This window comes from Peromyscus eremicus, chromosome 2 (assembly GCF_949786415.1).
Source record: "Peromyscus eremicus chromosome 2, PerEre_H2_v1, whole genome shotgun sequence".
In the NCBI taxonomy this organism is placed as follows: Eukaryota; Metazoa; Chordata; class Mammalia; order Rodentia; family Cricetidae; genus Peromyscus; species Peromyscus eremicus.
Window position 1 is genome coordinate 103,837,692 of NC_081417.1, and position 11,710 is coordinate 103,849,401.

The window sequence follows — 11,710 nt, forward strand, 5'->3', positions numbered from 1 at the left end:
TCCACCTGCCTCAGCCTCTCAAATGCTGGGATTAAATGTGTGCACCACCACCATCATGAGCATCAATATTTTAATTTAGAAACAATTTGGACCACACTTTACATTGTGATTTAAACATATATGAAAATAATATAAATAAAACAGAAATTATGGTAAAATGAACTTCAACAACATTTAAATACAATTTTTAGAGAAAAATTTGTCTTTACAATAGATGTGTAAATTTCAAACAAAGAGTAAATCTGTGGTGTAATAGTTAATGACAATTCTACTTAGAAAAAGAAAGTTGTAAAACAGCTTTCTGAGGGCAGGAGTGAAAGGGGAAGCAATGATGAAAACCAAAATGGTTTAGAAAAAATTCCCAAAAAGAAGCAGAGAATGAGTTTAACAAAATGAAAGACAACTGGAAAGTAGGGGGAGGGCATTCAGAAAATGGAAACCAGTGTTTTTCCCTATTTAAGACAGATGCACGCAGCTTGGACTTCAGAGACCCTAAAGGGGAAGGTTCAGGACCACAGAGCCCAGAGGACCAGCAGCATCTGCCACATTCACAATGGCCAGGCCCTGTGCTCTGCTGACATTCCTGGTGGTGATGCACTCCTGGTCAAGCTGCTGTCTGGGATGTGACCTGCCTCAGACTCATCACCTCAGGAACAAAAGAGCCTCCACACTCCTGGCACAAATGAGGAGACTCTCCCCTCTCTCCTGCCTGAAGGACAGAATGGACTTTGCATTTCCTCTGGAGAAGGTGGATGCCCAGCAGATCCAGAAGGCTCAAGCCCTCCATGTCATGGGTGAGGTGACCCAGCAGGTCCTGACACTCTTCACCTCGGATGAATCATCTGATGTTTGGAATACAACCCTCCTAGACACGTTCTGTGATGAGCTCTACCAGCAGCTCAATGACTTGCAAGCCTGTCTGATGGAGCATGTGGAGGTGCAGGAACCTTCCCTGAGCCAGGAAGAATCCCTTGTGGTTGTGAGGAACTACTTCCACAGGATCACTGTCTACCTGAAGGAGAAGAAACACAGCCCCTGTGCCTGGGAGGTGGTCAGAGCAGAAGTCAGGAGAGCCCTGTCTTCCTCAGCCAACCTGCTGGCAGGATTGATTGAGAAGGAGTTAAGTCCTGAGCCAAAGTGATAAGAACGCTCCTGGGCTACAACACTGCATAAATTCTCCTTTTAAAACTCTCGTTTATTTTTGACATGAATTAAACCAACCTGACTAGATGTTTTGGCAAAACAGCACAAATTTTATCTATATATATAAGGGCACTTGTTTCTGCATCCGTTTGGGTATCTCTGTGTATTATGTGTGTATTTATTTTATGTAATTTAAGTTATTTAAGTTAAATCTTGCAGTTTTGTATTTTCTTTAATGTAGCAACCATCATATGCAATTAAATTATTTTGAATCCCATTCAATTTTGCTGTATAAAACACTTTGATTTTTAATTCTGTAACTTTTCAGATTTTTCCAGTCTTTTTAAGTTGATACTCTAAACCATAAAAATTTTACAAATGGACAGAGTGTTGAAAATTGTACTGAATATAAGTACCTAGGTAGCCTCTCTGCATAGTGTTTAAACAAACCCTAAATCTATGTCCCTAATTCTCCCAGTATATAGTATTCTTTGTATGTAAAGCCAGCATTCTGTCTGGTAGGAAGCCAGAGAATCTTGCTCCTGTCACATTGTGACTTAGTCTTCTTTGACATATATTTCCCAGAGGAATCCTCCCTCTGACCTCCATGACCTCTGGTACCTTTCATCTACTCTCAGCTTCTATGAGTTTAACAGTTTTGGGTTCCAAATATCAGTGAGATTATATACAGTGATAGCAACAGCTATCAGAAAAGTGATTAGCCTGCCTGAATACCACAGACAAACATACCAAGAAGAAATCAGGAAATAAAACCTATTCATAACAGCCTCATGAAACATTCCTGAAATAAATCCCACCGGGGAAGTGAAACGCCTCTAAAATTAATCCTTTGCAACACCACTATTCCCTCTCAATTTTCATGGGTTTTCTTGTCCTCCTCCTACTCTTCCTCCTCCTCCTTCTCACCCTTCTTCTCTTGGAACTTCCAGTTGTACATGGATACACGGCCATCTCCTGGAGCCTAGGTAGCCTCTCTGAGGGGCCCCAACCTTGAGGACAACTGACTCTCTCTCAGAAGCTATCAACTGCCACAGTTCCTCAGCTAGAAGAGAACTTTCCTCCATTTTCCAAGCTGGGATTTTGTCCACCCTGGTCTTGTCCATTAGGTCATACCCACTCTCAGTTCATTAGTGCAACTGCCCTGTTGTGTCCGAGAACACTGCTTTGCTGTGGTCATCATCCACTGCCTCTGGGTCTTACAATTCTTCTGCTCCCTCTTCTGCAATGATCCTTGGGGCAGGAAGTCAGCCCTTTATTTTGTGTTCATGGATCAGTTGTGGGTCCCTGTGTTTATTGCCATTGACTGCAAGAGGCTTATGTGGTAAGGGGTAGTAATCCTGCAGTAACTCTCTCGTAGACATATATTTGTAATGTGAATTCAGGTATTGTGACACCACAACAATGCTTTTATTCTTTTGTATCTTCATGGTTCCATATGTCCTTTTTTTTTTATTTGTTTGTCTATGATTTTTTTCGAGACAGGGTTTCTCAGTGTAGTTTTGGTGCCTGTCCTGGATCTCGCTCTGTAGACCAGGCTGGCCTCAAACTCACAGAGATCCACCTGGCTCTGCTTCCCGAGTGCTGGAATTAAAGGCATGTGCCACCACCTCCCGGCCGATATGTGTTCTAAAAGTGATACTTCTGGGAGAAACATAACTTAAAATTTGTATTGTAGGGCTGGAAGAGATGGCTCAGAGGTACAAACACTGATTGTTTTCCAGAGGTCCTGAGTTCAAATCCCAACAACCACTTGTTGGTTCAAAAATATCTGTAATGAGATATGGTGCCCTCCCCCAGCCTGCAGGGATACATGCAGGCAGAACACTGTACATATAATAAACAAATCTTATATACCAATTTTTTTTTTGGTTTTTTGAGACAGGGTTTCTCTGTGTAGCTTTGTGCCTTTCCTGGGACTTACTTGGTAGCCCAGGCTGGCCTCGAACTCACAGAGACCCGCCTGCCTCTGCCTTCCGAGTGCTGGGATTAAAGGCGTGCGCCACCACCGCCCGGCCAAATCTTATAAATAAATAAAAATGTAGTTAAAAAATTTTGTATTGTGTCGTGGATTAAATAGGAATTTCCCCTATTGACCTATGTGTTTGAATGCGTGGCCCATGGGGAGTGGCACTATAAGAGGGCAGCCTTGTTGGAATAGGTGTGGCCTTGTACGAAGTGTGTCACTGTGGAGGTGGACTTAGAGGTCTTATATGCTCAAGCTAGGCCTTGCATGGTAGCCTCCTTCTGCTGCCTGTGGATCAAGGTGTAGAATTCTCAGGTCCTTCTCCAGTACCATGTCTGCCTGCGTCCTGCCATGTTTCCTACCATGAAGATGATGGTGGGAACTGAAACTGTAAGCCAGTCCCAATTAAATGTTTTCCTTTATAAGAGTTGCTGTGGTCATGGTGTCTCTTCACAACAATAGAAACCTTAACTAAGACATATGCATTGAACCTGAAGATCCCTAGGATATAGAGTCACTTTCATAGCATCATTGTAGTTAATCAACATAGATCTTTTCCACTGAATCTTAGTAGGTAATGTTTTTGCTGCTGCTGTCTCATTTGGATGACACGCCAGTTCCTTTCTTCAGCTTTCATTTCCAATGACATCATATTTTTTGGTTCATTGCCACAGCCAACATCAGGGTTTTCTTCCTAGGAAAGTATCAAAGATAAATACAGTAGATGTGGAGACTTCTATCATCAAACCAACACTTCAAGAAAAGACAGGAAGAGTGACTGGAAAAGTATAGACAGTTGAAGTACTGAAAACCTTCACTGTCTTTGAAAATAGCCTGAACCCCTCTACATTTAGACACATTGGAACTGAGTATTAGCCACTGAAATCAATAAGGAATTGATGGTTTACAAATACTTTATAGAGGGATCAGTGTCCTAGCCCAACACTGAAGGGGAAGTATGTATAAACATATATATTATATATGATGCACTATTTAATAGCAGCACATGCTATATATAATAATGTACATATATGTGCACACAGCTTTCTTTCTGATATACTCCCAGTACCTGCCTGCTGTCCCAGACCCCATCATTCAGCCTCATAGCCCTGGTTTCCTCCTCCCTGATGTGGGAAAACAGTGTTTGTTCCTCATTCTCTCCTCATCAACCAGCTCTGCCATTCTACAACTGATCTCTCTCTCTCTTTTTTTTTCTGTGTGTTTAAATCAGAGTGTTCTTCTAAAGAACTAATACTAACTATGGCCAAAAACAGAGAGAGGGGTAGGGGAAGGGTAGGGTGGGGAGAGTAAGAGGCAGTGGGAGAGAGAAGGGGAGGGGGAAGGGGAGGGAGAGGGGGAGGGACAGAAGAAACAATCTGCCATGCTTGCAAACATTAAGAGAGGAAGAGAGCCCTCCCCTACTGACCATCACTTTCAAAGAAGAAACTGTTTAACTCTGGTGTGTTTTCTTTAGAAATTTTTTCCTAGAAGAGTTTTCTTCACAACTAAAACAGGCATTTTCCCCAGAAGAACTGACATCAGTTTGGAAGACTCAACTCCCTTCACTTCTCATCTGAGGGAGGGAGCACCCTCCCAGTTCCACATGGGTCATGCCTTCTGGACAATGGTCTGCTCAACATGCACAAAACAGTCACTAAGGCTTTTTCCCCCTCTAGTCTTCTCTAGAGGAGTTTCTCTGGAGAAAGAGTCTGTGTGTAGTCCCCTCAGTTGATAATTACAACCAAGCTCTGTGTCTGACCTCACATCATTTTGACCAGTAGGTAAAGCATTTGGAATGTGTCATGTAACTGAGCAAACCATGCCCCAGCTAGGAATGATGTAAAATAATGTCTGAACCCACAGAAGAGATTCTCCTCCTGCTGCTCTGCCTACTGAGACCAGCAACACTGGGCTTGGTAAATGCACTGATTTATGACTGTTGTTTGAACAATGACTTCAAAATTTCAGATTACCTCTCCACAATAGAACATGTCACAAGGGGCAACCTGAATCCTTGTTACAGACAATATTACAGTCACTCTTAATTGGTACAGAATGAACTAGTTCTTATTCATACTGGATTGAGATCTGTGTTTTGCAGGGTTACAGATCAACAGACCAGAGTATCTTGACCCAACAGCCCCTTTGCATTCTTCAGGACACACGGAGTGAGGAAGATAATGCCCATCTGTAGGTTCAGCTGCCAGGGAAACCCTAGAGTTTCATCCACTTCATATATACATATATATAATACTTTGGGAATACCAGGGAATTTCACATCATGCACCCCAATCCTGCACCCCTCCCAGCACTCCCATATCTATCACTCACCCCTTCAGCATTGATCTCCAACAGAAAATAATTAAAAACAAAATGAAACAAACATAAAAACCCACCTCAACCCACGTCTTTCCCATTTCTCCAACCCTTCTTCATTCGTCCTAATGACATCAGGAGATTCAGTATGTCACACAGTATACCTTTTACTTCAATCAGCCTCACCCTCAAATGTTCTTTGCAATGAGTCATTGGTCTGGTTCAAGACTTCTGGCCTCTGTCTGGCACACCATCATCCAGAAGGCCCAGGCCATCCCTGTCCTGCAGGAGCTGACCCAGCAAGTCCTGATCCTCTTTAGCTCAAAGGACTCATCTGCTACTTGGGAGACAAGCCTCCTAAACACATTCTGCACTGGCCTCCACCACCAGCTCAAAGACCTGCGTGGCTGTCTGATGGAGCCGGGTGAGGTACAGGAATATTCTCTGAGTCAGGAAGACTCCCTGGTGGCTGTGAGGAACTACTTCCAGAGGATCACTGTCTACCTGAAGGAGAAGAAACACAGTCCCTGTGCCTGGGAGGTGGTCAGAGCAGAAGTCAGGAGAGCCCTGTCTTCCTCACCCAAGCTTCTGGCAGGATTGACTGATGAGAAGGAGTAAGTCCTGAGCCAAAGTGGAGAAGACTCTCTCTGGCTAGGATCCTGCACCTCACTGCTCAGATTTGGCCTTCTCCAAGAACTCTTTGACTTGGACATCATTGATTCAACTTGCCTGGATAGTTATCCTAATATTGGGTTATATTGTGTTGATCTGTAAGGGCATTTGCCCTATTCATTCAGATGTTTTATTTGTTTGTTTGCTTATTTATTTATTGATTGATTGATTGATTAGTTCTTCTGCTTGTTTGCCTATCTACATGATTTTAGTTATTTTTTAATACCATAGAATTTTATATATCCTTTAAATTATCAAACCGTTATTGTTAATCTGTTTCTTCTATTCAATAAATTTTTGACTCTACATGCTTAATCTTATGTGTCAGCCACACGATCTTATGAAAACTGTTTGATGCTTCTAAACTCATTCTGTAGACCATAAATATAACACATCTGGACTTGGTAGTAAATAATAATGAAGCAATGTATGCTGCTTAGACTTAAGAGGTGAGTTGATGCAGCCATCTGGTAGTTCCTGTTCACTGATGGTAAAAATCTTACTTCTCTTCATGAGATGGTACTCCTCTGGATGTATAGCCAGCATGCTGTACAGAAGGAAACCAGAACATCTTGCTTGTGTTCTATTGTGCCTTAGTCCTCCTTACCTACAATTCCCCCCCCCCCCGACCTCTCTGCCCTCCCCTAACTAACATTTGAGTCCCAACTTTTATCAGATGGACCCGATTGAATTCCAAAGATGAGGGAGACCATAAAACCAAAATAGAATAAAATACAAAACAAATGAGGATATTCCTACATATCATTAAAAAAGGGAAACATGATAAAAGAAAAAAAATGGAGTGTCAGCCCTGTCTTGGTGATGGCTTGAATTGCTGAGACAAATTATCATGATCAAAAGCATTTGGGGTAGAAATGTTTTATTCTAGTTTAAAATCACAGCACATTCCATCACTGACAGAGCTTTGGCAGGATCATAAACAGGGCAGGAACCTGAAGACAGTGGCTCTATAGAGGTCCTGGAGGAACACACTGTCTACTGCCTTGATGCCTCAAGGCCTACTCAGCCTGCTTTCTAATACTCATCAGGACCACCTGCCCAGTGGATGGATCACCCACAGTGTGCTGGACACTCCTACAGCAGTCATCAGTTATTAAAATGATTTAGAGACTGGTCTCCAGTGCGATTCTGTAGAGACAACATCCCTGGTGAGATCCCTTCTTCCCACATGACCCTATTGGGGTCAATTTGAACTTAGAATTATTCAGGGTAAATTCCATTCATAATGGCCTAAAAAAAATACCCTGAAATAAATCTAACAAGGGAAGTGAATGCAATTCTCCTAAAACCACACAGCTCATCCCTCTCAATTTCTTTTGGTATCTTTTTTTTTTATTTCAATTTTTTTCATTTCACATACTAAGCTCAGTTGCCCCTCCCTCCCCTTCTCTGGTCCTCACCTTTCCCCCATCAACCCCATCACCCAACAACTCCTCAGAGGAGGAAAGGTCTCCCTTGGGAGTCAACAAAGTGTGGCATACCAAGTTGAGCATAGCTACTCACTGCTTCAAGGTTGAGCAACGTGTTCCAGCATAGGGTTTGGACTCCCAAAAGCCAGTTCTTGCACTTGGGACAAGTTCTGGTCCCTCTTCCAGGGGTCTCACCAACAGATCAAGCCACACAAGTGTCAGCCACATTCAGAGGGCATAGTTGGGTCCCATGCAGATCCCCCAGCTGTCAGTCCAGTGTTCCTGAGCTCCCACTAGCTCAGGTGAGCTGTCTCTGTGGTTTTCCCCATCATGATCTTGACTCCCTGCCCCCTTTGCTTCTAGGTTCCCACCTCCCTCTCTTCTGATCTGCAGGAGCTCAGCCCAGTGCTTGGACTAGGATCAATGAATCTGTTTGCTAACTGTCCCCAGTGGTGCATGGATACACCGCCATCTAGTGGAACCCGGGCAACTTCTCAGGGGTCCCATTACTGAGGATAACTGAATCTTCCTCTCTGTGCAGCCATCAGTTGAAAATAGTTCCTCAGCTAGGGCTGGGATTTCCTGACATGCTCCCTGCTTGAAACTGGAATTTTATCTATCTCCATCATACTCAGAATGTGCATGCAGTCACAGCTGAGATCAATATGGACCTGCAGCTACTGTATTGAGTCTACAAACTCATGTTTCCTACTGTCAGAAACTGTCTCTGGGAATCCCCATTTTCCTGCCAGCTCTTGTGTAAAGAGTACTGCCCTATGGAAGCCAGGAAAGCCATGGTGGTCTTTGCTCAGACACCTATTCCCTGTACATTAACCACCTGTAAGTGTCTGTGTCCAGTCATCAATTGCCGTGAGAACCTCCTCTGAGGAGCACTGAGAGATGCCCTTATCCTCTGTGGGATGTGGAGGGTGATGTATAAAATCAGGCCTTTTGACACCACAGCCATTGCTCTTATTCTTGACATTCCTGCTCTCCAGCAGCTTCCTGTTTCCACAGGTGTCTTAAGACTGATGTTGCCAGGAAGAAAATCATTGAAATTTTGAGTGTGATTGCATTGACTCTACAGTTCACATTCCAAAATGCACTCGGTTTGATGTAAAATTACTTTATTTTATGCTATTGAACTTTTAAGTTGAAAACTCTTAACATTGTTGCTATTGCCTCCCCAATGGGAAACATCACTTCCTTTTTCTGCTTTCATTTCAAGTGACACCACAATTTCAATTCAATGCCACCAACAAGGTCAGTATCTTCTCTCTAGGAAAGTGGAAAAAAGAAACAAAATATTCAATGCAACAAAAATTCAATAGAGTAATGACATCCACCATGGAGCCTCCATCACCATAGAAAAATTAAATGAAATATTATACACATTGGCAGTACTGAAACACTTCTATGTGATGGTATCCCTCAAGACTCTTCTGCTCAATGTTCAAATGGACAAAGACAGAGCATGTGCAGTATCCACTACTAAAGTAAAATTGCATAAATATCTGTAAGTCCAAACTTCTTATAGTTAACTAATAGGCAATCAGAGTCACTGCTATCACTGTGTCTTCTGGTCTGTATTTCCACCTCCTAACTTCAGGCACAGCAATCAGTCAACAAAAAATATTGATCACAAAACTAGATTTTGGAAAAACTACAAATACTTATCTCTTACAAATGAGAACTAGGACATTCACACATCACTGCAGATGACAGGGTTTTCTGCTGTTGACATCTGGGGATTCTTGACACTCTGATCTCTGGCCATGTGTTCACTGCTGAACACAAAAGCCTTTCTAATGAATCCACTGAAGTGAGAGCAGCGATCTTCTAGGACTTATGACCCCAAAATACAAGCAAACACCACACTTTGTGTGAGTGCTGATGTCATGAAGGGATGGTGAGCATTCTCAAGGAGTGTGGTACAAGAAGAGGGCTGAGGACACTCTGCCCCACTGTGCAACAGAGGGTGTGAGTCGACTCAAACTCCACTGAAGAAGTCACAGGGCACTTAGAGAAAAGGCAGCAACCAGGCATCACAGTCTCTAAACTCAGACACAGCTAGAAAGAATGTGCATTCCATTTTGGGTAATTGTCATTAGTTGAAAAATTCTCCAGATGGGAATATTGGGCAGAAAGGGAGATGTATCCATGGAGCCTGACTTTGAAGGCACTGTGAAGCACAACCCCAACGCTGACAAAATTGGTCCATGACAGAGAGAAATTTCCGAGATGCTCTGTTAACAGTAGAAGTCACAATGGCTATAACACAGAGAAGCCCGGAATGTTCTTCATTCAGAACAATGGTCTCCTGGAACACTAATCAGTTCATGAAACCTACAGGCTAAGACGGCATCCCTTTCCATCTTAAAGTCAGAGGACACCAAAAGTGTCAAAATAATGTCGAAACTTTTCCTTAGAGCAAAGCATAGATGATACATTTTATGAGTTTTTGTGAACATACGTGTGTGTGCAGCAAAGACGTGGAGTGAGAGAACAACTTCCATGAATAAGTTTTCTGCTCCCACCATGAGTTCCAGGGATCAACATGAATATATCAGTCTTGATCAGGAAGCTCTTGTTCATTGTGCCATAATATCCACCAAATGATCATTCAATAATTACCTAATAATATACAATACAAACCAAATTTGATCCTTCATATACTTAAGAACTCAAGTGTATTAAGACAACTAGAATAAAATAAGTCAACCACGCAACCCTAACCAACATAGACAAGATTTTCACATGTGCTATTGTTTCAAATAACACCTGTAGACTCACAAAATAACTAGTGGAAACAAAATTGACATTACAATTCAAGTAGCTTTATTAAAAAATAACTATGACCCACAAAATTCAACTGCAGCATGGAATTCAAGAAATTTCCAGGCCAAGTATTAGAGGTAAGGTTTTATGCTTTACAAGTGAGAGATTTAACACAGGGGAAAAAAAGGCCAGACACAAGCAGAGAATGACTGAAAGAAAGTGAAAAGTACATGGGAGAGTATGGGTGGGCAATCAGAAAATGGAAACTAGTGCTTTCTCTTATGTAAGACACATGGACCCAGCCAGGATGGACTTCAGAGAACCTAGAGGGGAAGGTTCAGGACCACAGAGCCCAGAGGACCAGCAGGATCTGCCACATTCACAATGGCCAGGCCCTGTGCTCTGCTGACGTTCCTGGTGGTGATGCACTACTGGTCAAGCTGCTGTCTGGGATGTGACCTGCCTCAGACTCATCACCTCAGGAACAAGAGAGCCTCCACACTCCTGGCACAAATGAGGAGACTCTCCCCTCTCTCCTGTCTGAAGGACAGAATGGACTTTGTATTCCCTCTGGAGAAGGTGGATGCCCAGCAGATCCAGAAGGCCCAGGCCATCCCTGTCCTGCAGGAGCTGACCCAGCAGGTCCTGATCCTCTTCAGCTCAAAGGACTCATCTGCTGCTTGGGAGACAAGCCTCCTAAACACATTCTGCATTGGCCTCCACCACCAGCTCAAAGACCTGCGTGCCTGTTTGATGGAGCCGGGTGAGGTACAGGAATATTCTCTGAATCAGGAAGACTCCCTGGTGGCTGTGAGGAACTACTTCCACAGGATCACTGTCTACCTGAAGGAGAAGAAACACAGTCCCTGTGCCTGGGAGGTGGTCAGAGCAGAAGTCAGGAGAGCCCTGTCTTCCTCTGCCAAGCTGCTGGCAGGATTGACTGAGGAGAAGGAGTAAGTCCTGAACCAAAGTGGAGAGGACTCTTCTGGGCTAGGATCCTGCACCTCACTGCTCAGATTTGGACTTTTCCAAGAACTCTTTGACTTGGATATCATTGATTCAACTTGTCTGGATAGTTATCCTATTATTGGGTTATATTGTGTTGATCTGTAAGGGCATTTGCCCTATTCATTCAGATGTTTATTTGTTTGTTTGCTTATTTATTTATTTATTTATTTATTTATTTATTTATTAGTTCTTCTGCTTGTTTGCCTATCTACATGATTTTAGTTATTTTTTAATACCATAGAATTTTATATATCCTTTAAATTATCAAACCGTTATTGTTAATTTATTTCTTCTACTCAATAAATTTTTGACTCTACATGCTTAATCTTATGTGTCAGCCACACGACCTTATGAAAACTGTTTGATGTTTCTAAACTCA

General features: G+C 42.7%; 2 protein-coding genes across 2 annotated transcripts; both read left to right on the forward strand.

The window, feature by feature from the left end:
• Positions 1-553: 553 nt before the first annotated feature.
• On the forward strand, positions 554-1,141 carry LOC131904806 (interferon alpha-12-like). Its single transcript, XM_059255825.1, has one exon. The coding sequence runs from the start codon at positions 554-556 to the stop codon at positions 1,139-1,141; it is 588 nt and encodes a 195-aa protein (XP_059111808.1).
• Positions 1,142-10,707: 9,566 nt separating this feature from the next.
• On the forward strand, positions 10,708-11,280 carry LOC131905000 (interferon alpha-13-like). The gene has a single exon (XM_059255971.1). It carries the CDS (start codon positions 10,708-10,710, stop codon positions 11,278-11,280), a length of 573 nt encoding a protein of 190 aa, XP_059111954.1.
• Positions 11,281-11,710: the final 430 nt, after the last annotated feature.

Bases quoted from the DNA above. Each gene is read 5' to 3' on its own strand.
- LOC131904806 (XM_059255825.1), top strand. From the start codon at position 554: ATGGCCAGGCCCTGTGCTCTGCTGACATTCCTGGTGGTGATGCACTCC.
- LOC131905000 (XM_059255971.1), top strand. From the start codon at position 10,708: ATGGCCAGGCCCTGTGCTCTGCTGACGTTCCTGGTGGTGATGCACTAC.